Source organism: Anolis sagrei, chromosome 5, assembly GCF_037176765.1.
Source record: "Anolis sagrei isolate rAnoSag1 chromosome 5, rAnoSag1.mat, whole genome shotgun sequence".
NCBI classification, from domain to species: domain Eukaryota; kingdom Metazoa; phylum Chordata; class Lepidosauria; order Squamata; family Dactyloidae; genus Anolis; species Anolis sagrei.
In genome coordinates this window covers 13,371,831-13,399,294 of record NC_090025.1, presented here as the reverse complement: position 1 = coordinate 13,399,294, position 27,464 = coordinate 13,371,831, and the positions used below count along the sequence as shown (strand labels likewise).

General features: G+C 41.2%; 1 protein-coding gene across 1 annotated transcript in view; it reads right to left on the bottom strand.

Annotated features, from left to right (window-relative positions):
* SDAD1 (SDA1 domain containing 1) overlaps positions 1–27,162 on the bottom strand; it is a 35,512-nt gene extending 8,350 nt beyond the window's left edge. The window contains exons 1-18 of the mRNA XM_067468564.1: positions 26,973–27,162; positions 24,028–24,132; positions 22,127–22,225; positions 21,747–21,857; positions 20,101–20,172; positions 19,899–19,999; positions 19,700–19,757; positions 17,812–17,886; positions 16,875–16,976; positions 15,439–15,508; positions 12,820–12,923; positions 11,547–11,604; positions 9,327–9,385; positions 7,482–7,558; positions 4,573–4,670; positions 4,172–4,248; positions 2,183–2,309; positions 15–112 (exon numbers count right to left, since the gene is read on the bottom strand). Coding sequence (XP_067324665.1) covers positions 15–112; positions 2,183–2,309; positions 4,172–4,248; positions 4,573–4,670; positions 7,482–7,558; positions 9,327–9,385; positions 11,547–11,604; positions 12,820–12,923; positions 15,439–15,508; positions 16,875–16,976; positions 17,812–17,886; positions 19,700–19,757; positions 19,899–19,999; positions 20,101–20,172; positions 21,747–21,857; positions 22,127–22,225; positions 24,028–24,132; positions 26,973–27,062 — 1,581 coding nt within the window. The 5' untranslated portion in view covers positions 27,063–27,162. The remainder of the gene's footprint in view (positions 1–14; positions 113–2,182; positions 2,310–4,171; positions 4,249–4,572; positions 4,671–7,481; positions 7,559–9,326; positions 9,386–11,546; positions 11,605–12,819; positions 12,924–15,438; positions 15,509–16,874; positions 16,977–17,811; positions 17,887–19,699; positions 19,758–19,898; positions 20,000–20,100; positions 20,173–21,746; positions 21,858–22,126; positions 22,226–24,027; positions 24,133–26,972) is intronic.
* Positions 27,163–27,464: the final 302 nt, after the last annotated feature.

Here is a 27,464-nt window from a genome sequence, read left to right as displayed (position 1 = left end):
AAGAAACATCTTACTAGCTCTTTTTGCTCTTCGTCTGAGGAATGATGCACATCAATCCATTCTCCGTCTTCATCGTCTTCCTCTTCGCTTGTGCTGGCCGTCTCCCAACCATCTGCAAATGAGAAAAAAGATGGATAGCAGGAGAATAAAAACCTCTCTCTAGAGGACAACAGAATGTTATGGCTTCATTAAGGAAACAGGCACATCTCTAAAGGCGACAAGCTAGTAGGAATTGGAAATGCAATGCTGATATGTTTGTGCTATTCCTCAGCACAAACTTACTTACGTAGGTGATCCCTCACTGTCCGACTATGATGGCCCTCCAAGTATAGAATCATAGAATCAAAGAGTTGGAAGAGACCTCATAGGCCATCCAGTCCAACCCCCTGCCAAGAAGCAGGAATATTGCATTCAAAGCACACCTGACAGATGGCCATCCAGCCCCTGTTTAAAAGCTTCCAAAGAAGGAGCCTCCACCACACTCCGGGGCAGAGAGTTCCACTGCTGAACGGCTCTCACAGTCAGGAAGTTCTTCCTCATGTTCAGATGGAATCTCCTCTCTTGTAGTTTGAAGCCACTGTTCAGTGTCCTAGTCTCCAGGGAAGCAGAAAACAAGCTTGCTCCCTCCTCCCTGTGGCTTCCTCTCACATATTTATACATGGCTATCATATCTCCTCTCAGCCTTCTCTTCTTCAGGCTAAACATGCCCAGCTCCTTAAGCTGCTCCTCATAGGGCTTGTTCTCCAGACCCTTGATCATTCTAGTCGCCCTCCTCTGAACACATTCCAGCTTGTCAATATCTCTCTTGAATTGTGGTGCCCGGAATTGGACACAATATTCCAGGTGTGATCTTGGCGGTGGATACGTAGGTGACTGTGGAGCCCTATTCCTGATCCGCATGTTTTTCTGCAGTGAGGACATCGGTTTCCAGGTGGAAGGCGGTCCCGGTCAGGATTGACTTGGCACACCTTCCTCTTGACACGTTTCTTCCTTTCACCCTCCATTTGTGCCTTTTTAAATTCCGCAGCACTGCTGGTCATAGCTGACCTCCAGTTAACGTGCTCAAGGGCCAAGGCTTGATGTCTATGCCACAGTTTTTAGAGTTAGCTTTAAGACCATCTTTAAATATATTTTCCTGTCCACCAACCATCCGTTTTCCATTCTTCAGTTGTGTTGCACTCCGGCGCAGAGAACACGACCCCCTTGTAATTAATACACCATGATTTATAGGAGTTGTAGGTACTGGGATGTATAGTTCACCTGCAATCTAAGAGCACTCTAAACTCCACCAATGACTGGTTTAGGAAAAATACAATCCCTTTTGATTGAATGACGAACTTAAAATAGATAGAAGTCCAAAGATAAAGAAGTCAAAATGAAACAGCAAACAGCAATGTCCAGAAAGCTTGCAGAAAATCCAAAGCAGTAAAATCCGGAATACTCTCAATCAAAATCCATGAACAGCCCCTGCTAAATCTCACTTGAAGCTAGAAATTCCCTTGGAGACCAGGCTGCTGGAAACTGGAAAACCCTGGAGCTTTGTACTTGAACTAAACGATGCTTAGTCTGAGGAAATCCCCCTCACGGCCACTCTTAAATCCCAGAAACTGATTCCGGCTAACTCTAAACATTGGTTTCAGCTGTCGAATTCTCTCAGACCTATGTAAACATTGAGTCTCTCTGCGGCTCTGGCTTATCTCTAAACTGCGGCTGTTATCATTGACCCGACTGGGTGTCCAGTTATCTTGCAAGTTTGAGCCAGAAGGAGAAGGGAGTGAATTTTCTTTCTCATGAGAACTTGGCTTTTCCCTTGAAGCCTCTAAATCAAAGCCTGTAGGCTTTTTACTGCCCAAAGTGTCTCCATCTTGAACCTCGTCCTCACTGATCACTTCAGCTTCACTATCCCAACATTTACATCAATATTATGAACATTAGGCAATACAATCAGAGATTCAGGCTCAAGTTCACACACAGGCTGAGTCCCAACAAGTTGGGAGTTTAGTAAATGCTTTGGGAGATGGTGATCAGGCATTCGTAACACAAACATATCAGCACTGACTTCAGTTTTTAACATCCATCACAATCTGTAACTTCTCAAACCAATTTGTGTTCTCTACCACAATCTGTGTCCTAACCAGCTCCACTGGAAGCATCTAAGAGGAAAAAAAGGGCCCAAACTAACCTTCATGCTCTCCATCTTCCTCCTGGATTTCAAGGTCCAGAACTTCTGCTCCTGGAATATAGTCCTTCGCATCCAGTTCCCCGTATTCGTGGATTTTGGCTTCCAAAGTGGCTTCGGTTGGCTTACCCTAAAGAGCAATCCAAACATTTAAATTTTGTTTTTATGCACAACATTGTACTCTACTTATAACTTCATACAATTTGTGCAATTCAACGAAAGGCAAGGGATCTAGTCAGACCTCATCTGAAGTACTGCATTTATTTCAAGAAGAATATGGACAAGTTGGAGTCAGTTCAGAGAAGGACAATGAAGATGGGTTTTGTTTTGTTGGGGTTTTTTTTCATATCAGGAATGACCTGAGAAACTGCAAGTCGCTTCTGGTGTGAAGGAATTGGCCGTATGCAAGGACGTTGCCCAGGGGACACCCGGATATTTGATGTTTTAACATCCTTGTGGGAGGCTTCTCTTATTTCTTTCTTTCTTTCTTTCTTTACAGTATTTATATTCCGCCCTTCTCACCCCGCAGGGGACTCAGGGCGGATTACAATGTACACATATATGGCAAACATTCAATGCCAAAGACACACAACACATATAGACAGACAGTCAGAGGCTATTTAACTTTTCTGGCCGCCAGGGGAGCTGTTGCTTTCATCGTCCATCTGCGACACTGATGAAGTACTTCCGCATTCCTCGCATGCTTTGCTGGAGTCTTTTTTATGGCCTCGTAAATTAGTTAAATTAGCCTCCCCACACATAGGTGGTACCTAATTTTCCTACTTGACAAATGCAACTGTCTTTTGGGGTGCAAAGGTCTACAACAAGCTACACAATTGGTCGGAAGCTCACTCCGACCCGGGCTGGCTTCAAACTCATGACCTTTTGGTCAGAAGTGATCTTAATGCAGCTGACACTCAGCCAGTTGCGCCACAGTCCCAGCCATGTCCCCACATAGGAAACTGGATCTGACAGAGGGAGCTCATCCACGCTCTCCCCAGATTCGAACTTCTAACATATTGGTCAGCAGTCCTGCCAGCACAAGGGTTTAACACACTGCGCTAACAAGGGCTCCAAATAAAGATGGTAAGAACAAGTCTTTGAAAAGGAAACACTGAATATGCTGTTTTTTTAAAAAAATAAAAAAAATAAAGGACAACATTTTGCAACACCAATGTATATAACGGGACTAGAATATTCACAATTTTTGGTATCAGCAGAGATCCTGGAACCAAACCCGAGCAGATACAATACAGTGAGATAGAATACTCACTATATTGGGATTTGAACTCAGGATTTGCTGTGTCTGGGAGAAATTTAACTGAGGCATTTGGCATACAAAGCACAAACTCTGTCACTGAGCTGTGGTCTTTTCTGAACATGACAGGAAAGCATCATTTTACGACATTTTTATGTAGCATTATGTCTATCAATTCAGTAGACGTACAAATACGTGAGAGGAAGCCACAGGGAGGAGGGAGCAAGCTTGTTTTCTGCTGCCCTGGAGACTAGGACACTGAACAATGGCATCAAGCTGCAGGAAAGGAGATTCCATCTGAACATGAGGAAGAACTTCCTGACTGTGAGAGCTGTTAAGCAGTGGAACTCTCTGCCCCGGAGTGTGGTGGAGGCTCCTTCTTTGGAAGCTTTTAAACAGAGGCTGGATGGCCATCTGTTGGGGGTGATTTGAATGCAATTTTCCTGCTTCTTGGCAGGGGGTTGGACTGGATGGCCCATGAGGTCTCTTCCAACTCTACGATTCTATGACTTCCTCAAAAAACTATCACCCAAACTCACAACTTTCCTCTGCATAAACTTCTTCTCACTACATATATCAGCAGATCAAATACCAATTTCCACAGTGACCCCAAACCAACATAATATGGTAGCCCACTCTCTATCTCAGGAAAGATCATATTCCAAAGACTAAAGTTATCAAAAGCTTAGCAAGGCATTTCTTTTGCTAATATAAATATTTAAAGCATATTTTACCCTGAATTTTTTCTGCAACATCTGTGGTTTCAGAGATCGGAACAAGTGTATCAATGTTCTTGCTGACATCATGACATCTGTAACAAAAAACAAACCGAAGATAATGTGTAAAACATAATTATAAAATAGATTTGGTATTTACACCAGTCTTTTCTTCTAGTCATTATTTCCTATTTTCTTAAAAAACAGAAACATGCAAAGCACCCAAATCCTTAAGAATAATAGTATAGAATGGTTAAATAAAGAGATTTTATTGGATTTGGAATGAAATAAATCAACAATTTACAAAGGCCTGTCACGCTGTATACATCAAAACATGAATTTTGCATTTCTTAGTCCTTAGAGCAAGAAAACAGACAGCCTTTAGGTCATTTTTCACATGTGCAAAGTAGTAAACTTACTCTTATTTTTATGAGATCTGTATTGTGCCAGATCTTGAAGCAAGTCTTCTGTCATAGCCAGAGGGCATCGAGCTGATATCTCTTTAATAGCATTAATTCTGCAAAGTTGAAAGAACAGAAACACTGAAATAACAGAATCTGGTAGAATCATAGAATCAGAGTTGGAAGAGACCTCGTGGGACATCCTGTCCAACCCCATTCTGCCAAGAAGCAGGAAAATCGCATTCAAAGCACCCCCGACAGATGGCCATCCAGCCTCTGTTTAAAAGAAGGAGCCTCCACCATACTCCAGGGCAGAGAGTTCCACTGCTGAACAGCTCTCACCCTTAGAAAGTTCTTCCTCATGTTCAGGTGGAATCTCCTTTCCTGTAGTCTGAAGCCATTGCTCCAATTGCGCCCTAGCCTCCAGGGCAGCAGAAAACAAGCCTGCTCCCTCCTCCCTATGACTTCCCCTCACATATTTAAACATGGCCCTCATCATGTCTCCTCTCAGCTTTCTCTTCTGCAGGCTAAACATGCCCAGCTCTTTAAGCTGCTCCTCATTAGGCTTGTTCTCCAGATGCTTGATAATTTTAATCACCCTTGTCTGGACACTTTCCAGCTTGTCAACATCTCCCTTCAATTATGGTGCCCGGAATTGGACACAATGTGATTCCAGGTATGGTCTAACGAAGGCAGAATAGAGGAGTGGCATGGCTTCCCTGGATCTAGACACGAAACTCCTATTTATTATGCAGGCCAAAATCCCATTGGCTTTTTTAGCTGCCACGTGACATTGTTGGCTCATGTTCACCTTCTTCCCCAAGAGGACTCCAAGATTGTTTTCACACATACTGCTCTCAAGCCAGGAATCGTCCCCCATTCTGTATCTTTGCATTTCATTTTTTCTGCCTAAGTGGAGTATCTTGCATTTGTCCCTGTTGAACTTCATTTTGTTAGTTTTGGCCAATCATCTCTCAAATCTGTTAAGACTGTTTTGAATTCTGCTCCTGTCTTCTGGAATATTGGATATCTAAAGGTAAAAGTTGTGTGTTTCCAAGACAGGTGAATGTTTAAGCCATGCTTCCATATCTTCAAGTAAAATCAACCTGAGCTCTCTTATCATGACACTGCATATCTGGGGAGCTTTTGTCCCAAAATCTAGGCATTTGGACTTAACCAGTTGAAAGCAAAGTGCTGTCACTTCTCATTCGTGCCATTTCTCCTCTCTGCATGAACATAGTGAATTTCGACAACAATGGATCATTATGTTTGTGCAGCTCATGAACCCGAGGCTTTATTCCTTTCCTGTAACTCTACAGTGAGAACCATGTCTGTAGCTCATTATTCCCAGAGGGGTCAGACCTTCACCAAGAAGCCTTTGCTTTGTGCTTCTGCCAACTCAATGTCTTGCATGAATGGAGTAACAAAGAAATAGAGGTCCTGTGTCTCACCTACTGTCTTCTGCATCCAAGCCTCTGCTTTGTGCTTCTACCAACTCAAATTCTTGCACAAATGTAGAAACAAAGCAGCAAAAGTTCCTGCCTCTCACTTACTACATCAATATTTATTTATTTTATGACATTTATATGCCGCCCTTCTCACCCCAAAGGGGACTCAGAGCAGCTTACAAGATATATATACATGTTGTTGTTCATTCGTTCAGTCGTTTCCGACTCTTCGTGACCTCATGGACCAGCCCACGCCAGAGCTCCCTGTCGGCCGTCACCTCCCCCAGCTCCTTCAGAGTCAAGCCAGTCACTTCAAGGATGCTATCTGTGGGGCGTAACATTGCACATAACTGAATACGTGATGCCACACCACATATGTAGTTTTCTGTCACCATTTTAATACCTGGGGCGTACTCTGTTTCTGTCCTTTTACAGGTGCTTTCCTTTTGACTCAGTGAGGGGAAAAAGAATTTCCTTTCTCAATCCCTTTACCGCCCTGTACTGCTGCAATTTCCCTTTTAAATTGGCTGGGGCTTTCTTGTGAGCTGATTAACCTTTGTGCTTTATATCACAGGCTTGAGACACTCTGGTAAGCAACGAAGTAACAAAGTTTATTTACAGCTTCTGGTTCCAACACTTTATGGTTACATGTGTGTTTTGTTACTGTCTCGAGTCTTACATTCAGTATCATTCACTTGGTTAACTTTTCCTATGAAACTCTCACTGTTTCACATCAACGAAAATGTTACTTTCTTCATATACTCTTGACTGAACTATATTCTGACTTAGGCCACACTGGCGCCTTTTATTTTTCCTTAAACCTTGAGCTCCGTTTCCCAACTGCTTCTCTCTAACCGAGGTTCCTAACTGCTCCTACCTTCTTTTTTTTTTTTAACTGACAATCTCTAACTGCCTCTTTCAAACTTGACTCCGCCGCCTTAGAATGTTCAGTTCTGTAACTGCCATTCTGGCTCAGCGGCCTTTTCAAATCCTGGCATAATCTCATCTGCATACGACCAATCGGCTTCACATATGCAAATTAATCCTGCCTTCACTGTTGCTACCCTATTTGAGCCAATTCTTCCCTATCAACCATATTGTAACCTAGAGCTACACACCAAAAATAAAACATAGATCATAAAATTCACTACACTATCCATCCATCTTGCTCTTGGTCGACCCCTCTTCCTTTTTCCTTCCATTTTCCCAATCATCATTGTCTTTTCTAAGCTTTCCTGTCTCCTCATGATGTGGCCAAAGTACTTCAACTTTGTCTCTAATATCCTTCCCTGCAATGAGCAGTCAGGCTTTATTTCCTGAAGTTTATATACATACAATATATTATATTATTGGCTTAGTACAAAATCAGTATTATATATTGCTATATTGTACTATATCATTATATTGTAATATTATTAATAATAAAATAGTAATAAAAATACTCAAAACACTTCCCTGATCTCTACTGCCATTACTTACCCAACAGTCATCACTTCCCCTGAGTTTTTGTCAGTGACAAAGTTGTTGGCTATTGTCATCAGTACTGACTGGACAATCTGATGGAAAGGAAACAAAGCTGTAACCAGGCCTAGAATTTGTTAAAACGCTGCTTTAATTACATTCAGTATTTCTTGTGATTGCTTTATATATTAATGTATGAGACTAGAAATTTTATTTGAAAAATGAACAAGGAAACGTGGGTTGATTTATTCATGAGTCAGTGCAAATACTGTAACACAATTTTTATCAAAGCGTATAAAGTGGTAAAAGGCAAGAGATTAGTCCATCCCGGAAGAACCTAAAAGAAGGAACAACTTCCTCTACTCCAGTGTTTCTCAATCTGGGGGTCAGGACTGCAAGGGCGGTGTCAGAGGGGTTGCCAAAGACCATCACAAAACACATATTTCTGATGGTTTAGGAACACAGTGCTCTCTGAAGGTAGGTGAAATACATCTCCCCTAAATGACTGTCAATTCCTCTCAAATCCCTCCAGCATTTTCTGTTGGTCCCAGCAATTACAACTCCCAAATGTCAAGGTCTATTTTCCCCAAACTCCACCAGTGTTCACATTTAGGCATATTGTGTATTTGTGCCAAGTTTGGTTTAATTCCATCATGGGTGGAGTTCTGAATGCTTTTTGATTGTAGGTGAACTATAAATCCCAGCAACTCCCAAATGACAAAATCAATCCTCCCCCCCCCCCCCCACCCCACCAGTACTCAAATTTGGGTGTATCGGTATGAAAATATATCCTGCATATCAGATATTTACGTGATGATTCATAATAGTAAAGTAGTTATGAAGCAGCAACAAAAATAATTTAATGGTTGGGGGGTCACCCCAACATGTGGAACTGTATTAAGCGGTCACGGCATTAGGAATGTTGAGAAACACTGCTCTATTCTCTTGGCTGCAATGCCATTTTTGGCCTTTATGAATGCCTGGATGGAGAAATCGCAATGGTGGCAGCTCTTTAGAACTCCTCCTCAAAGGAGTAATACTGTACCTTATTTTTAATTTACTTATCTAAGGGCCTTTTTAATGCTGGGGAGGGAAAACTGAAGCATTTGTGGCCAGGAGTGGTTGGCCCCCTGAGTCAGAGCTGGCGCTTTCCTCTCTATGTGGATTGACTCACGATTATTTTTTTTCGTGTCAGGAGCGACTTGAGAAACTGCCAAGTCGCTTCTGGCGTGAGAGAATTGGCCATCTGCAAGGACGTTGCCCAGGGGACGCCCGGATGATTTGATGTTTTTATCATCCTTGTGGGACGCTTCTCTCATGTCCCTGCTTGGGGAGCTGGAGCTGACAGAGGGAGCTCATCCGCCTCTCCCCGGATTCGAACTTGCAACCTGTCAGTCTTCAGTCCTGCCGGCACAGGGGTTTAACCCTCTGAGCCATCAGGGGCTCCCAATTAATCCACATATATAAAACTATTTGGTTTTGATCCCAAAAATCTGCCTTTGAATTATACATTACGAGAACTTAAATGTTAAGTTATATACCCAAGGAAACCTAGTGAGGTTATTCTTTAGGAATACGTACAGGTAGCACCAGAGCCACTTTTTTGAAGTCTCAGAGAGCTGGAGGAGTCTTCTTGCACATCCAGTGTACATGTGGACATCATATACTATCCTCATAGCAATTATTCTATTTATGCTTTGCTATTTTCTATTTCCCCAAGACTGGGACTAAATGCAGTTAAATGGGTTATTCAGTATTTACAATATGAAAAGTCTCTCCATCTCAGGACCTAGAGGCCCAGGAGTTATTCCTCACTGTTTACTCTTAGGAAGGTGGACTAGCCAGATTTGGATAAATCCTCACCTCTGGAGGAACAAGCTGATGAGAAGCTTGGGCAGCGAAGAGAAGAATCCTGGTGACCTCTGTTAAAATGAAAAGAAAACAGTAGTCAAAAGACTAAACAGGATGGGACACTGGACACTTTTTTTGTGAAATGAAAAATCACAAAACTATTGCTATTAGGAACAAGGACAGTTGTTTTCTACAGTATTCTTGACCCCTGTGTGAACCTCCATATTTATTTACCAGTATTTATTTATTTGTTTACAGTACTTATATTCCACTCTTCTCACCCTGAAGGGGACTCAGGGTGGATCACAGAATACATATATGGCAAACATTCAACGCCGATGATAGAAGGGCAAAATAGATAACAAATAGAGGAATATTTAGGCCTTTTCTCATCATTTGGCATCTTTTGGAGGTTCTGGCCACAGGGGGTTGTTGTCGCTCAATCTTCATGCCAAAGAGCTTTTTTTGTTCGTAAACCTTCCTCTAAAATGCCTAAAATACCTCCCTGCTTAATGCAATTCCTATTCAGCTACTCACATTGCTGTTTTCAATCTACTAGATGGGCAGGGGAGCTGGGATGAAGGTCAGAAGCTCACCCTGACCCAGCTTCAAACTGTCAATCTTTTTATGATTTATTTATTTTAAACTTTTATATGTTGATCTTCTCTAACCTCCATAGAGGGACTCAGACGGGCTCACAACAGAGTTCAATAATAACAATACAATATAAAAACATCATACAATAACAGCAAATTAAAATACATATAGATTGACGGATTCTCCCCTATGAGCCATCAAGGTTGTTAAGATCTTCTGGAGAGGCCCTGCTCTCAGTCCCACCGCCTTCGCAATCACATTTGGTGGGGACGAGGGACAGGGTCTTTTCGGTGGTGGCCCCTCGGCTTTGGAACTCCCTCCTGATGGAGATTAGATCTGCCTCTTCCCTCCTGACGTTTAGAAAGCTGGTAAAAACATGGCTTTTGGATACTGCATTTGCAGAATGATGACTGAGTCAATAACTGCTGACCTTTCTGGTGGAAGGCGATGAATTTGTGATTCATTCTGACAAACTGATTTTTGCTGTAACTTGTATGAATTGTATTTTAATGTATTTTATATTGATGATTTATAATGCTTTTCTTATTGTATTGAATCTTATGTTGTTAGCCGGCCTGAGTCCCTCCTCAGAGGTCGAGAAGGGTTATAAAAATTTTAAATAAATGAATAAATAAATTAGATTTACAAATATGCCAAATCGCCCAGATAAAATCATGTCCAACTCAGTCCATGTATGTGATTGATAACTTTGTTCTGTAGCCGGTCTCAACCATTACTCTGGGAATGCTTTCTTCCATAGCCAGGATTTCACCAGCCTCCTAAAAGACAGGAGGGGGAGGGGGGGGGCAGATCTGATCTCAATCGGGAGAGAGTTCCATAGCTGAGGGGCCACCACAGAAAAGGCTCCGTCCCTCGTCCCCACCAAACGCGATTGCGAAAGTGGCTGGACGGAGAGCAGGACCCCACCTGAAGATCTTAATTGTCTTGATGGTTCGAACAGGTAAAATGGGGTGGATCTGTATAGGGTTTTGTAGGTTAAGTCCAGCACTTTGAATTGTGCTCGGAAGCTAATTGGCAGCCAGTGGAGCTGGCGCAACATGGGAGTTGTACGCTCTTTGTACTCCGCTCCCGTTAGTAGTCTGGCTGCTGAACTATTGGCAAGATTTACTGCAGCTGCAGGTGGTGATTAACCTGCTGTGCTAAAGCTGGCTGCGCTAAAGGAATCTGGCAGTACATTTGAGACTGAGAAAAAATAAGTTGGTAGTATAAGCTTTCATAGACTTCTGCCTACAACTAGCCCTCTGGATCTGTGGGTTTTGATTATTTGTGGATTTACTTAGTATATCTCACGGAATCTCTAGGTCCTCCAATGCAAACTTATGACCAACTTCTGGCAAAAGATAGGAGGAAGGAAAGATATAAACTGAATGAATGAACTGATATTTTATATCCTGTCCTCCATTTTAAAATGCAAACAGGACAGAGAAAAAGGCCAGGAGAAGGAATTTTACTACCTTCTCCTAAAAGAGAATATTCCTCAGCAGTGAATTAAACTGATTTCAACCATTAACACCAGATCATTCAGAGAAGCAATTTTACTAATAGCCTAAACATAATTATCTCTGAAAAAGAAGTAAGAATATAATGGAAGTGTAAAATGCAATGTCTGGTTACCTCTCTGGTGTGGCTGTAGGTACCGCTGGACAAAAGGGTAAAAGTTGAAGAGGAAGAGCTGGGAAAACACAAGCAATTGCAAAAAGTGACCTACACATCTTCATTTCTCACCAAAAGAGACAGTGACATGTTGGAAAATTCATTAATATTCAACACTGTTCAAACTAATACAATTAGGTAAAGGTAAAGGTAGCCCCCTGACATTAAGTCCAGTCATGTCTGACTCTGGGGTGTGGTGCTCATCTCCATTTCTAAGCCAAAGAGCCAGCGTTGTCCGTAGACACCTCCAAGGTCATGTGGCCAGCATGACTGCATGGAGCGCCGTTACCTTCCCGCCGGAGCGGTACCTATTGATCTACTCACATTTGCATGTTTTCAAACTGCTAGGTTGGCAGAAGCTAGGGCTGACAGCGGAAGCTCACGCCACTCCCCGGAATCGAACCTGCGACCTTTCGATCAACAAGCTCAGCAGCTCAGCAGCTCAGTGCTTTAAACCACTGCGCCACCGGGGGCTCCAGTTATACAATTAGTATGACCTTTTATCAACAAAGCTCATTTTAATAATATCAATGAATTATAATTTTACAGTCTTTGTATATGCTGTATTCAATGAATCATCATTGCAGAGCTTTAAAAATATTTTCTCATTAAGTATACACTCCATCTAACAATTGTCCTGAATGTTTGGGGATTTGAGGTGTTTTGTTTTGCAAGTTAAGACTTTGTTGTCCTCTAAGCCCTTTTAAACCTTCCTTTTAATCCTCATACACATTGGTTGCTGTGACAATTGCTTTATTTTATATCTGCTTTTGATTTTTCATTTTTGTCCCATTTTGGCTATTTGTTTAACACTATATTTTTATTATCTCGCTTGGTCTAGGTACTCATTTAACATCATATCACTGTACTACTGCTGCATTTTAAAATAATTTTTAAAAGAGAATGCAAAGCTATAGTACCCACATCATTTGTGATCGGAAATAATCTTTGGTCTCCAAAGACTATTTCAGGTCACAAAGAGGGATGTACAGGAAATACCCTGGTCGTTCCACAGATATATTAACCCCTTTTCCTAGTTCCAATAGACCTCACTACCTCTGAGGATGCTTGCCATAGATGCAGGCGAAACGTCAAGAGAAAATGCCTCTAGAACACGGCCATATAGCCCGAAAAAACCTACAACAACCCAGGGATTCTGGCCATGAAAGCCTTCGACAGTACAGGAAATAGATTTTACAGCTACCCAAAAACCCTGTTAAATTAATATTTATACCTCATGAATGCCAACAAGCCGAGAAATAAGTTCCATGAGCATCATTTTCACTTCAAATCGTTCCTTTGAGGATTCAAGCTGTTTTAAGAGCTTCTCTGCAAAGTCTGAACCAATATAAAAGAAGGAAAGTATTAGACAAGGGAAAAAGACATATTCTAAAGTCACAGAGGAAATTACTTATCATTCCACAGCTAGAACTACAGCCCCCATGGCAACAGCTCCATCTACTAATCCTTCATTTGACTTTAAAGAATAAAATGCAACTTTTGGCTTAGCAGGAACTCTTCTAACAGGGCTATGAATAGTTCACATTCTTAGCAAAGTAATGTATTTCCCTCTGGGATGCCTGTTCTGCACCTCTTTTTTTCTAATTTCTGTTACTTCTACCGCCATTAATTCTTGGTTAGTGGTCCATTAAAGTGGGCTCCAGGCTTATGGCCATCTTCCAGAAGCATTCTCTCGTGGCGTTTCACCAACATCTATGGCAGGCATCCTCAGAGGTTGAGGTGTCTGGGATTTATATATCTGTGGAATATCCGGGGTGGTAGAAAGAACTCTTGTATGTTTGAGGCAAGTGTGAGTGTTGCAACTGGCCACCTTGATTAGCACTGAATGGCCTTGCAGCTTCAAGGCCTGGCTGGTTGCTGCCTAAGGGATTCTTTGTTGAGTGGTGTTGGATGGTGCTGATGGATTCTTGTCTGGAATTCACTTGTTTTTTCAGTGTTGCTCTTTATTTACTGTCCTGATTTTAGAGTTATAGTAGACTCCTGCAGAAGTAAGAGGATCTCTCTTGTCATTTACTGAATGTAGCATTTGTTGGATTTTCTTAGTGGGTCTGTACATGGTTTGTGGGTTGTGTTTCTTCATCAGCTTCCCTATGCAGTCAGTGGTTCCCTTGATGTATGGTGAGAATACTTTTCCTCTGGGTGGATCTAAATGACTCCGGCCCAGTTTACCTGTCCGAACGGATTCTCCCCTATGAACCATCAATATTGTTAAGATCGTCTGGAGGGGCCTTGCTCTCGGTCCCACCAGCCTTGCAAGCACGCCTGGTGGGGACGAGGGACAGGGGCTTCTCTGTGGTGGCCCCTCGGCTCTGGAACTCCCTCCCACTGGAGATTAGAACTGCCCCTTCTCTCCTGTTTTCTAAAAGACTCCTGACTTTTAGAAAACAGGTAAAAACCTGGCTCTGGAAACTGGCATTTGACGAGTGAGTCAATAACTTGTGGCTATATGGATGGATGGTGATGAACAACAATTTTATTGTGACGACTTGGCCATTGTAATTATATGATTGTATTTTTGGTATTTTAATGTGTTAGTGTATTATGGAATGTGATGTTTTTAAACGATTGCTTGTGATATTATTGTTGGAAACCAGCCTGAGTCCCTCTGCGGAGGTGAGAAGACTGGTATACAAAAGTTCTAAATAAATAAATTATAAATAAATTATAAATGACAGAGCAAAGGTGTTCTTACCATACATCAAATGTTACGTTCAGCAAGGGACAAGAGGGATTCTCTTACCTCTTTAGGACTCAATCATATACCATGCAGCGGGGGACAAGTCTACATAGGGACCACCAAACGCAGCCTTGCCCAGACACGAATCAAGGAACATGAAAGGCACTCCAGACTAATTCAACCAGATAAGTCAGCCATAGCAGACACAGTATATTATTTGAGAACACAGAAATGCTGGACCACTCTAATCACCACTGTGTCAAACTACGCAGAGAAGTCACTGAAATTCATACGCATGTGGACAATTTCAGCAAAATGGAGAAAACCACAAAAATGAACAAAATCCAGCTACCAGTATTAAAAAAACACCTCTAAAATCAGGACAGTAAATAAAGAGCAACACTCAAAAAACAGGGGAATTCGAGACAGGAAACAATCAGGGCCAGCTAACACCTCCAAACAAAGGACCCCTAGGCAGCAACCAGCCAGGCTTTGAAGATGCAAGGCCATTAAATGCTAATCAAGGTGTCCAATTGCAACATTCACACTTGCCTCAAACAGACAATAGTTCTTTCTCCCACCACAGATATTTAAACCATATTTGTCTTCGTTCCAACAGACCTCACAACCTCTGAGGATGCCTACCTGCCATAAATGTGAGCAAAAAGTCAGGAGAGAAAGCTTCTGGAACATGGCCATATAGCTCGGAAAACTCACAGCAACCCAGTGATTCCGACCATGAAAACCTTCGAGGTCAATTAAACCTCTGCCCTTCTCTCATTCATATTATATACTGCTGTCCACCCATCCTGTTCTACCTATACTCCTATACTAGATATCCCATGTGATCTCTTCCAACTCTATTATTCTATGAATCTAAGTCATCTTACTGTATCGTTTAAACCAGGCATGGGTAAACTTCAACTTTAGGTTGTTAGGAATTGTGGAAAACACCTGGAAGGCTGAAGTTTATCCACGCCTGATTTAAACTGAAGCGCAAGTACAGTCTTCAAAGCTTCAGAAAAAAACCTCTGATTCAATAACTTTTCCATTCCTCCACTGACTATATTGGAACTCCACTGTTTGACTCAGTTCTCGGCCTTTTCTGCTTGGCCACCACCACCTTTGAAGAGTATATATGAATGGAGTACTTGCCCTGGGGATCATGGATTAAATGGATCGCTGAGAAGTTGAAAATTTCTGGCTTTTTCTTCTTCTTGTGTTTCTGTGGAAAAGGGGGAGACATGAAATATGTCATTCAAGTTTTGAAATGAGATCAAAACTGAGGTCCCATTCACAATGCTAAATACTGCATTAGTTCAACTGAATTCTATGAACCTACACTGACATATAATGCTATCTAATATAGTCAAAATGCAATATGAAACTACAGTATATGATAGTGTAGATGGGGCCTGAGTTTTACAGATATAGCTTGAAATTAAGCTCTTTTTGGGAAAGATATGCAGTTGAAGATGTGCCACATATTGGCACTATCTGTGATACCCTCAAACCTTCTAGGTGATCATGCCAGTGTCAATAATTGGATAAGAGCTAAAAAGGTGGAATCTTAACAAGCACAAAACTGGGTGGTGCAGCCAGCCTGGAGGTTTCTAGACATATAAATACAGGCCCTTTGCAAACTTTACGAGTAAATATGGAGATCCAGGATGAGTGGAAAAGCCTAGTCAACTGAACAGGGCAACAGCTTGCTATAGGCTTTATGCTGAAAAGTGCTTCAAAAATGTGGCTTTGAGTGAAAACAACAAGTATTCATACAAGCAGGCCCTGAAAATGTTATTTGCTTGAGCCAGAGTTTCCTAGAGAATCCTTCAAAGAGATAGCCATGTTAGGTCTCTTGTAGCATAGAAAGGAGAAGGGAAATAAAAGCACATGGGACATCTAACTGGTTTTATTTTACCATCAGATTTCCAAAGTCAGTTCAAAAGTATCTCTCAGAAGATTCCTTATGTTATATATTTAATAAGGAGGAGTTTTGTATTAATATATGTATTTGTTTTATTATTTACAGTATTTATATTCTGCCCTTCTCACCCCGAAGGGGACTCAGGGCAGATAACAGAACACATACACAGCAAACGTTCAATGCCATTAGACATACAGGACAGACGACAGACAGACAGTGTGTCCGCATTTTTTTTTAATTTCAGTGTCCTGTTGCTCCATCTTCTATACTACAGCCTTTTTGCTAAGAGACTTTCCTTTTGTCCTTTAATCGCCAGCTTTTTATGCTGCCGTAAAATATCTCCCCACTTAAGCAGTGCTTAATTACTCTGCTCACAGCTGTTTTTGTACTACTTAGGTGGACAGTAAGCTAGGCTGAAGGTCAGGTGCCTACCCCAATCTGGGCTCAAACTGCCAGCCTTTTGGTTGGGAAAGATCTATTGCTGCTGGTGATTAACCAGCTGTGCTAAAGCCTGGTCCTGTAGTATCTTAATGGCACACTGAGTGGCCCCAATTTACGCAGTGAGCTTCACAGCTGAGTGGGCAATAGAAGCTGTGGTTGCCATAATGTACGAGAATATCCACCAGAATCTGTCTGTAACACCAATGTTGTTTTCCCTGCTTACCTTTAAGACTTTCATAGCCTTCTCCAGCTTCTTCTTGTTCTTTGTGGTTTTCCTTCCTGTGGAGTATCGCACCTTCAAGTCCCTTGCTGTGGGACCATCGTCCTTGGGGAGGAGAAGAGAACAGTTTTGGAGTAAAATAAAGCTTCACTATAAAAGAAGGCAGGCAATTAAAGTAGAACTTGCTCAGAAAAGAGGGTAATCAACGTGGTAAAAGGTCTAGAAACCAAGTCCTATGAGGAGCTAGGTATGTTCAGCTGCAAGAAGACAACAAAACATTGTGAAGGTCTTTAAGCTGCCAGTCACATCATTTTCAGCTAAAGGAAGGGCTAGGCATGTAAACGCTGATTCCCCCACACTCTGGCAACATGGAAATCACCATATTGAAGGAGTTGAATGGCTTACAAAGTGAGCTGCAAGGTGATGGGCTGGCATTCAAAGATGTAAACTATAAGATATGTCCACATCTCACAATGCAGATCTTGGCCTATGTGTCTGTGATCCCTTTCTGTCAATCTCACTCCACTTGGGTATATAAATACACCCCTTTCCCCCCACAATCCATGCTATACAACAGGAAGCTTCATCACACAGAGTAGGGTATTATTACAAGCCAATGGGATTATATGGAAAGGGATGCAATCTGGAAACAACAAACACATCTTTGTTCCGGTTTATGAGAACTGTAGGCCCCATCTACACTGCCATTTAAAATCCAGATTATCTGATTTAAACTGGATTATATTAGTCTACACTGCCATATAATCCAGTCCAAATCAGATAATCTGGATTTTATATGGCAGTGTAGAAAGTTAGGCTACATCTAGTTGACTCTCCAGAAAAAACAAATTGAAAAGGCCCAGGCAAATAAAAGATCACCTCAAGACGTGCCTCCAAATCATCTTATCAAGATCTTATTCCAGGTTGGGAATGCACTGACCTCTGATTCAGAATCACTGTCCTTTTTTTCATCTTCGTCTTTTCCAAGGAAAAACTTCAAGGCAGCAACTAGTATCTGAATAGATGGGTATACTAATTACTATTAGAAATGCTATAACTTGGCAATATTTTCACTCGCTTGCAAAAAGGCAGGTGTTCCCAGACAGGGAAATTGCTTTCCTTACACCAGTAAAGGAGGCACATCAGAGTTGGATGAAGTCAAATCCAAAACCGACACATTCCTGGTGTGAAACAGCTATTATTTCCAAAGTAAACAGAACTGAAACTGTGTTTGTACTGGAGGGCAAGGCAGGACTGTTCCAAGATCTATTCATTAAGATTTCAAACTCATTTTCTTTCAAATTTTCAAATATCTTAAATTAATCCTTATTCTTGGGGGACATGAGAGAAGCCTCCTCGCAGGATTGCAAGACATCCGGGCGTCCCCTGGGCAACGTCTTCGTAGACGGCCGATTCTCTCAACCCAGAAGCAACCAGAGTATGCATGCCCAGTGGATGTGGCTCTTAATGAGACATGCCGCATTATCACGGGGTGTCTGCGCCCCACACCACTGGAGAAATTACACTGCTTAGCCGGTATTGCACCACCTGACATCCGCCGGGAAGTAGCAGCCAATAGTGAAAGGACAAAGGCATTGACATCTCCAGCTCATCCCCTGTTTGGGTATCAGCCAGCACGTCAAAGACTTAAATCAAGACATAGTTTTCTTAGATCTACAGAGACACTCGCTGGAACACCCCAGCAAGCGAGAGTCCAAAAGTGGCAGGCCCAAACCCAGCACCTCAATTCATGGGTGATACCAGATGAGAGACTCCCCCCTGGGCACTCAGAAGACTGGGCGACTTGGAAGGCGCTGAACAGATTGCGCTCTGGCACCACGAGATGCAGAGCCAATCTTAAGAAATGGGGCTACAGGGTGGAATCCTCGGCATGCGAGTGCGGAGAAGAACAAACCACTGACCACCTGCTGCAATGCACCCTGAGCCCTGCCACATGCACGATGGAGGACCTTCTTGCGGCAACCCCAGAGGCACTCCAAGTGGCCAGATACTGGTCAAAGGACATTTAACCAAATACCAAATTTACAAAACCTGTGTGGTTTTTTTTTCTTTCTTTTTTTTCTTTTTAATCTCTGTGTTTGTTTTGCTCTGTTAGAATTGTAATACAATGGTTGCTGATGACACGATAAATAAATAAATCCTTATTCTTAGAATTCCAACAATAACAAATAAGTAAAGGTAAAGATTTCCCCAACATTAAGTCTAGTCGTGTCCAACTCTGGGGTTTGGTGCTCATCTCCACTTCTAAGCCGAAGAGCCGGTGTTGTCCAGAGACATCTCCAAGGTCATGTGCCCAGCGTGACTGCATGGAGCGTCATTACTTTCCCTATTGATCTAGTCATATTTGCATGTTTTCAAACTGGAACTAATAGCAGGAGTTCATGCCACTCTCCGAATTCGAACTGCCAACCTTCTGGTTAGCAAGTTCAGCAACTCAGTAGTTTAACCCACTGTGCCACCAATAACAAATAGCCAATATAATAATAATAATAATACTTTATTTATACCCCGCCACCATCTCCCCAAAGGACTCGGAGCGGCTTACATGAGGCCAAGCCCAACAACACATCAATAAAAACAACAAGCAATAAGCAAAATAAACAATACAATTAATATAACTCACACATAGACAATAATACAAAATGATTAAAAACCTGGTGATTTTGAAGTCTAAACTGTAGCCAGAAACAAATGTTATGTGTTAACAGAAGATGCCACACAACCTTGTTGTTCCACAATAGACTAACATGATCAGCCACCTCCACTTTGTCAAAAATGCAAATTTGTGTACTATTTTAGTTCCTCACCTTTGTGACTTTGGAAAAGCAAGCTGTAGTGATGACATTCACCGTTTTAGCATCATTCCTGTTTTGAAAAACAAACCAAAATAAAACCCATTAAAACCTTGAAACAGAAGCAAGCTTGAAGGATACTTCATACTTCATTTTCTTTGGCAATTGCTTGTTTTTGCACATTTGGATACTTGGAAATCTGTCTGTGACCTACCAGATATTCCTTCTGTACAGCTCTATCATCACATCTAATGATATTTTGGCTGCAGTTGGGTTACTGTCTTGTAGCATTGTATACATAAAGTTCTGAAGTGTCTGAAAAACAACAAGAAAAGATTACCAAGTGAATAATCATCATCAGTACTGACAAAAAGTCAAACCTGATCCTCCATGCACACAAAAGGAAGACAACTTACTGTGTTCAGTTTATTATTTTTGTGCTTCGCATTGATGTTTTTGATATCGGTCACAATGTGGGTGTACAATGTCTACCAAAAAAGAAAAAAAACAAACATTACTGCATATTAACACTGGGAGAGAAAATGTTGGAAATCCTTAAGTCCCCAAAGTAAATGAACTGCAGTAGGCTTTTTGTAATCTGTAAGATTTGCATCCCAGGATTCAACCAAACACAATTTGAAAATATTAAGGGGAAAAAAAATCCTAAAAGCCAATATTTAAAATGTGGAAGCTTATTGCTATAAATGATAACAGCAGCAAGAATTACCCATGCTAAAAGATGGAACAACTCAATGATTCATTCCCAAGACGATTGCCTTATGGAAAATAAGTGAATTTGTGGAAATGGATAAACTTACTATATTGATTAAAGAGAAATCTCTAACTAACTTTTAAATAGACAGGGGGCAAATGTGTTCCTCCAGCAAAGATAGGGCCAAATCTCCATCACTGTTTTTTTGGACTAGAAGTGCATTATTATGTGGGGAAAGGATGTACCAATGGTTATTTTTCACTAAATGGGTGTACAAAACTGAGAGAATATAACCGTCAGACAAATAATGTAAAGTCCTAAGATTATGTAGATTAGTTTGTTGTTTATTATTTTTATGTTTAGGATGTAGCAGTATTATTCTAGAGAAAGTATTTTTAATCTTTTGTTGTTATGGATATTGTTTTATTTTTTGTATGTTTATATGTAGGTTTTGTTTTAATTTGTCTTAATAAAAAATGATCATAAAAAAGGGAGTGGAAACTTGGCAGAAAATAGAAAACCAATCTATTTTGGAAGGTCTACCCAGTCAATATTTAACTATGAATCACATCACGTCCTCCATCTATTCTATTTTAACATTGGTTCTGTGTATTTTAATATATGAATTCCAATTTTTTTTAATAATATATATATTTTTACTGAATGCTTTATGATGATGTGTTCTTAACTATGCTGTGCCCTGCCTCAAGCTGTGAGGGTTGGTGGGAAAGAAATAAAATTAATAATAATAATAATAACAATAACAATAGTAATAATAACAATAGTAATACCTGATCGTAGTCCATTCTGGAAGAAAATAAATGAAGCACCAATTCTCTCTACTATCTTCACAGTGGCACCGCTTCTGGTTCTTTTTGAATGACTGGTTGGGAAAAAAGTGCTGAGGACCAGGAGCATGTTGCCTCAAGGCAGCGCTGGCACTTTCTCCCCACTGCAGGATGACTCTCGATTTAAACAAGCATATACAGTATCTTCTCTGCTTCCTTTCAAGATATGCCTCTTTCACCAACAAGTGGTCAATTGGCTTCCCTGTCCCTGCACCTCTCTCTTTTGGATGTAGGAGGACATCCACCAACCTCTCAAGCAGCTCTACAATCAAAGAGCATAATAGGCTGCCAAGAAGGTTGTACCCACTACCCTCATCCTCTAGGAATTGGATACTGAGCTGATGGAAATCTTTCAAGAAGGAACTCCATTGCGTTTGTAGAAGACACACACACATCACTTCTTTTCACTGTCTTGTTAAAAACTTCTCCATTACAGCAAAGGAAAGAAAGCAAAGACAAGGATAGTTCTAGGAGGAGGGAATGAAATAAATTTGCCACTTACTTTTCGTAAGAGTTTGTCATGACAGCGAAGGAGTTCAAAGAAAAGCTCCAACAAGCTTGTAGGGTTAATTAAGTTCTTATTCCGCAACAAGATCAAAGCTTTGCAAAAGGTCTGCAAAATGAAGAAAAAAGTGATCAAAGATCGTGAAAAATGCAACAAGACTATGTTATGCCGTAAATGAAATTCAGTCATATTTACAGGGTTGAAAGAGTTTTTAAAAATCTCCCTGTGTTTTCCCAAGTGCTTTGTCAAAGTTACTCCCCATTTAGAAACATTCTCTCCCTGCTCTTCCCTTGTTTTGGCCCTGATGGCTTGCGGATATTGTAGTCAAAAAGGTTTTCCAAGCTCTGCAAATGTTAGCATATGAACATGAGACTCACCATCCGAAGATCAGCATCCAGGACTGTATGATTATAGGAGAGAAGCTCCTTCAGTTGTTGTGGAAAGTCTGCAAGATGTTGAGGGTAGCAATGGCCAACCTGTTTCGAGTTAAAAGAATTGATGATAGAAAGCATCTCCATTTATTGCAGATATTGCATAGCTTTATTTTTAACTGCATAGAACATGAGTAAGAGGTACAAGGATAGGAAGTAACTATTTTAATGTATTGTCGAAGGATTCATGGCCAGAATCACTGGGTTGTTGTAGGTTTTTTCGGGCTATATGGCCATGGTCTAGAGGCATTCTCTCCTGACGTTTCGCCTGCATCAATGGCAAGCATCCTCAGAGGTAGTGAGGTCTGTTGGAACTAGGAAAAAGGGTTTATATATCTGTGGAATGACCAGGGTGGGACAAAGGACTCTTGTCTGCTGGAGCTATGAATGTTTCAACTGACCACCTTGATTAGCATATAATGGCCTGACAGTGCCTAGAGCAAACTTTTGTTGAGAGGTGATTAGATTAACTATTTTAATCTTGAGACTGTTGGTCTTCCGAAAAACTAAGGACACTGACAAGCAGGATCTTTCTTTCACATCTCATAACATCAAATTCAGCTGAAACATCTCTTCTATCAGTTGTCAATCATTTACATGGTCTTGCTATGTAATTCAGTCCAAGATCCTTGATTAGTGTTTCAAATAAACCTGCAAATGTTACCCATTTAGATTACAACTCTCAGAAGCCATCACCCAACATGGCTGGATGACAGTGTTGGCTGGCAGATTGTCAGGATTGTGATTCAATTCCTCTTTGCTAAAATTTGCACTTTCATCCCTATCTATGATATTCATTCTTCCAACTCCTTCCACTCTAGATTTCTTATTTCCTCAACCTTTAAAAAGACCATACCCTTTCTCCAGAAATGCAATAATTTTATGTTGATGTTTTTTTTTTAATAATTTTTTATTCAAATTTTCAACCATATACAGTAAAAACAAAAGAAAATACATTTAGACATCAAGTAAATACTCGATATCCAAACCGAAACATAGGGAAAAGAGAAAAGAAAAAAAAAAAGTGACCTCCATTCATCTTACTTTGTACTGTCCAATAGGCTATATTGTCTTTCACAATCTAGTATATCGTATATCTATATCGTGTATCGTATATCTAGTATCTAGTATATCGTAAATCATCATATTAATATATAAACATATGCTTTGTACATTTTATGTCTTCTAATCTCCTTCTCAGTTTTTGGACCAATTTTCTTTATTTTCTAAATACTCTTGTAATACCGACCAGTCAGTAAAGTTAGTTACCCGACCCTTCCATTGTCTGAGCCAATATGTAAGTTCATCCATGTCCTTGATATCTTTTATTTTAACAATCCAGTCTATTTTAGTCGGTGTATATTCCTGCTTCCACATCTTGGCATAGACCATTCTTGCCGCCGTGGTGAGAAAAGTGAGAAGTTTTTCCTTATTGTCGTCTTTCAGTAGCTTTTATGTTGATGTTTTAGCTCATAATTTTAATTTTAATAAAAGCTGTTGAACTGTTTACATTGTTTGTGAATGTTCTATATATTTACAGGCCTAAATACCCAAAGGGACCAGGTACTGTATGATCATGCAAGCTAAGGAGTTTGGTTGGGAGACTACCAAGTGCTGTAAAATAAATTTCAGATGAAAGACCCTTTGAGTATCCCTTTACTAAGAAAATCCTGTGAAATTCATGAGGGCTCCAAAGACTGACAATGTAAGTTGAAGGCCCATACCATACACATACCCACATATATATACAGGTTTCTGATCATTATATTTTTCTTTTCTGTATCAGACCCAAGCTAATCTGAACAAAACTCCATACATGTACATATACACAAACCACACTGCTTTACCTGTGACAAGAACATCACCAGTTCGGCCAGGTCCTTATTGGGCTTAGCTGGCTGTAGTTTGAAGATCTCCACATTGGACTGGTAATGGCGATATTGCTGAAGAAACTGAAAGAAGCAAAAGGCAAACACTGAGAGAGTGTAAAAGCATTCCTTCCATTCCATTCCATTTTTTCAAGCGTTTTGAAAACATGTATTATTTTATTCCTTTTCAGTTACATCAATAGAAACAGATGGAATGTAAGAAAAGAATCTTCCTTTAACATTAATTGTTGCAAGTCAGTTTTCATGGTCAAGAAGGGATTCAAACCTTGGCCTCCCGAGTCGGAGTGCAATATTCAAGCTTTAGTATGTATATTTTATAGAACTGCATTTTAATATGCGTGTATGTAGATTTTTTATAGTATTTGTGTGTTTTTGATTGTGCTGTAACTTGCCTCGAGCCAAGAGGAGAGTAGAGTAAGAAATAAAATTATTCCCGCACAAGTAGTACCTATTGATCTACTCATGCTTGCACGTTTTCAAATTGCCAGATTGGCAGAAGCTGGGGCTAACAGCGGGAGCTCATCCCACTCCTCAGATTCAAACTGCCCACCTTTTGGCCAGCAAGTTCAGCAGCTCAGCAGTTTAACCCACTGTGCCACCAGGGCCATATAAAATCCACTGCATATACACTGCCATATAAAATCCAGATTATCTGCTCTGAACTGGATTATCTTCTATCCAAATAGGCTGTCTCCTATCCAAATGTTATCCAGGGCTGACGCTGCTTAGGACCTCTTCTACACTGCCCTATAAAATCCAGATTATCTGCCCTGAACTGGATTATCTTCTATCCAAATAGGCTATCTCCTACCCAAATGCTGGAGCCCCCGGTGGCGCAGTGGGTTAAACCCCTGTGCCGGCAGGACTGAAGACCGACAGGTCGCAGGTTCGAATCCTGGAAGAGGCAGATGAGCTCCCTCTATCAACTCCAGCTCCCCATGCAAGAACATGAGAGAAGCCTCCCACAGGGATGATAAAAACATCAAATCATCGTTTCTTTGTCAGTGTTGATATGGAGATGGTCTGGTTTGCCTCCTCTGAAACATGCAACATATAATTGTCCTTCTTCAGGTGTCCCTTTCAAATCTATGATACTATATCTATGTGTGTGTGAATCATATACACCATATCTATCTATATTTATGGCTGGATGGCTCTTTGTCAGGAGGGCTTTGGTTACATTTTCTTGCCCTGGTGAAGGGAGTTGGACTGGATGGCCTTGAGTATTTTCTGTTGGTCATGGGGGTTCTGTGTGGGAAGTCTGCACCAATTCTGTCGTTGGTGGGGTTCAGAATGCTCTTCGATTGTAGGTGAACTGTAAATCCCAACAACTACAACTCCCAAAAATCAAGGTCTATTTTCCCCAAACTCCATTTGTGTTTATATTTGGCAATATGGAGTATTCATGCCAAGTTTGGTCCAGATCCATCATTGTTTGAGTCCACAGTTCTCTCTAGACGTAGGTGAACTACAACTCCAAAACTCAAGGTCAATGCCCACCAAACCTTTCTAGTGTGTTCTGTTGGTCAGGAGAGTCCTGTGTGCCAAGTTTGGCTCAATTCCATTGTTGGTTGAGTTCAGAATGCTCTTTGATTATAGGTGAACTATAAATCCCAGCAACTACAACTCCCAAATGACAAAATCTTAATTTTTTGAGTGATAGTCACTCCTATTTGACGACACCAAATTGGGAGGGATAGCCAATACTACAGAGGACAGGAGAAGGATTCAAAACCATCTTGACAGATTAGAGAGATGGGCCAACTGGGTTCAACAGTGACAAATGCAAGATACTCCATTTTGGCAGGAAAAACAAAATGCAAATATACAAAATGGGGGACAATGCCTGGCTCGAGAGCAGGACGTGTGAAAAAGATCTTAGAGTCCTTGTGGACAACAAGTTAAACATGAGCCAACATTGTGATGTGGGGGCAAAAAAAGCCAATGGGATGTTGGCCTGCATCAATAGGAGCCTAGTGTCTAGATCTAGGGAAGTAATGCTACTCCTCTATTCCGCTTTGGTTAGAACACACCTGGAATATTGTGTCCAATTCTGGGCACCACAACTCAAGAGAGATATTGACAAGCTGGGATGTGTCCAGAGGAGGGCAACTAAAATGATCAGGGGTCTGGAGAACAAGCCCTATGAGGAGTGGCTTAAGGAGCTGGGCATGTTTAGCCTGAAGAAGAGAAGGCTGAGAGGAGATATGATAGCCATGTATAAATATGTGAGGAACCCACAGGGAGGAGGGAGCAAGCTTGTTTTCTGCTTCCTTGGAGACTAGGACGCAGAACAATGGCTTCAAACTACAAGAGAGGAGATTCCATCTGAACATAAGGAAGAACTTCCTGACTGTGAGAGCCGTTCAGCAGTGGAACTCTCTGCCCCAGAGTGTGGTGGAGGCTCCTTATTTGGAAGCTTTTAAACAGAGGCTGGATGGCCATCTGTCAGGGGTGATTTGAATGCAATATTCCTGCTTCTTGGCAGAATGGGGTTGGACTGGATGGCCCATGAGGTCTCTTCCAACTCTTTGATTCTATGATTCTTGTGTAGTGAGACGTTTTGTTGCCGAATTTGGTGTGATTTCGTTCATTGGTTCTCTTGTTTTTAAGGTACTCATTACGCACAGACCATAGATAGATAGATAGATAGATAGATTTAATTTGTTTTAAATAAACAAATTTAATAAACATCCCATGTGAAACAACATTCAATCTACAGCAGGCCTCTTCAAGCTGCAGCCCTCCAGCTGTTTGGGCCTTCAACTCCCAGAATTCCTGACAAATGAACAAGCTAATCAAGGCTTCTGGGAGTGAGAGGCCCAAACAGCTGGAGGGCCCAAACAGTTTGAGGATGCCTGAGCTATAGTACGGATAGGCCTTTCCCCTTTCCATTAGCCTACCTCCTCGGTATACGAAGGCGGATCCCGCTTGATCAAGTTCTGCAGCTGCGGGAGGTTCAGAGGCAACTTATTGTTATTGCGGCCGGCCATAGTTCTCGAATAACCAGCAGCAAGAGCTTCAATTTGCACGGCTGCTTCCTAACCGGAAGAAACACGTGAGCACCTCCTGGGCGCCGCCATCTTGGTTACGGGTAGTGAGAAGGGTCATACATCTTTCAAGCGCAACCGCTTTCCCATCCGATGGAAATAGTACCACCCTCGTTAAGTCAGGCGGCTACGGGTACTGGGAAAGGACAGGCTTCTTCCAAACGCAACCGTTTACATTGTTAGTTGAAAGTACAGCCTTTCTGCTGCAGTTTCTCCAATGCCTTCCCATTGATCACAATAGATTGGACTCCTATTGAACTCTAAAGACTTTCAAAAATGACTAATTATAATCAATGTTTAACTGGATCTTATAGCCTTTTTTTTTTTTTTACAAAAGTAGGTTTT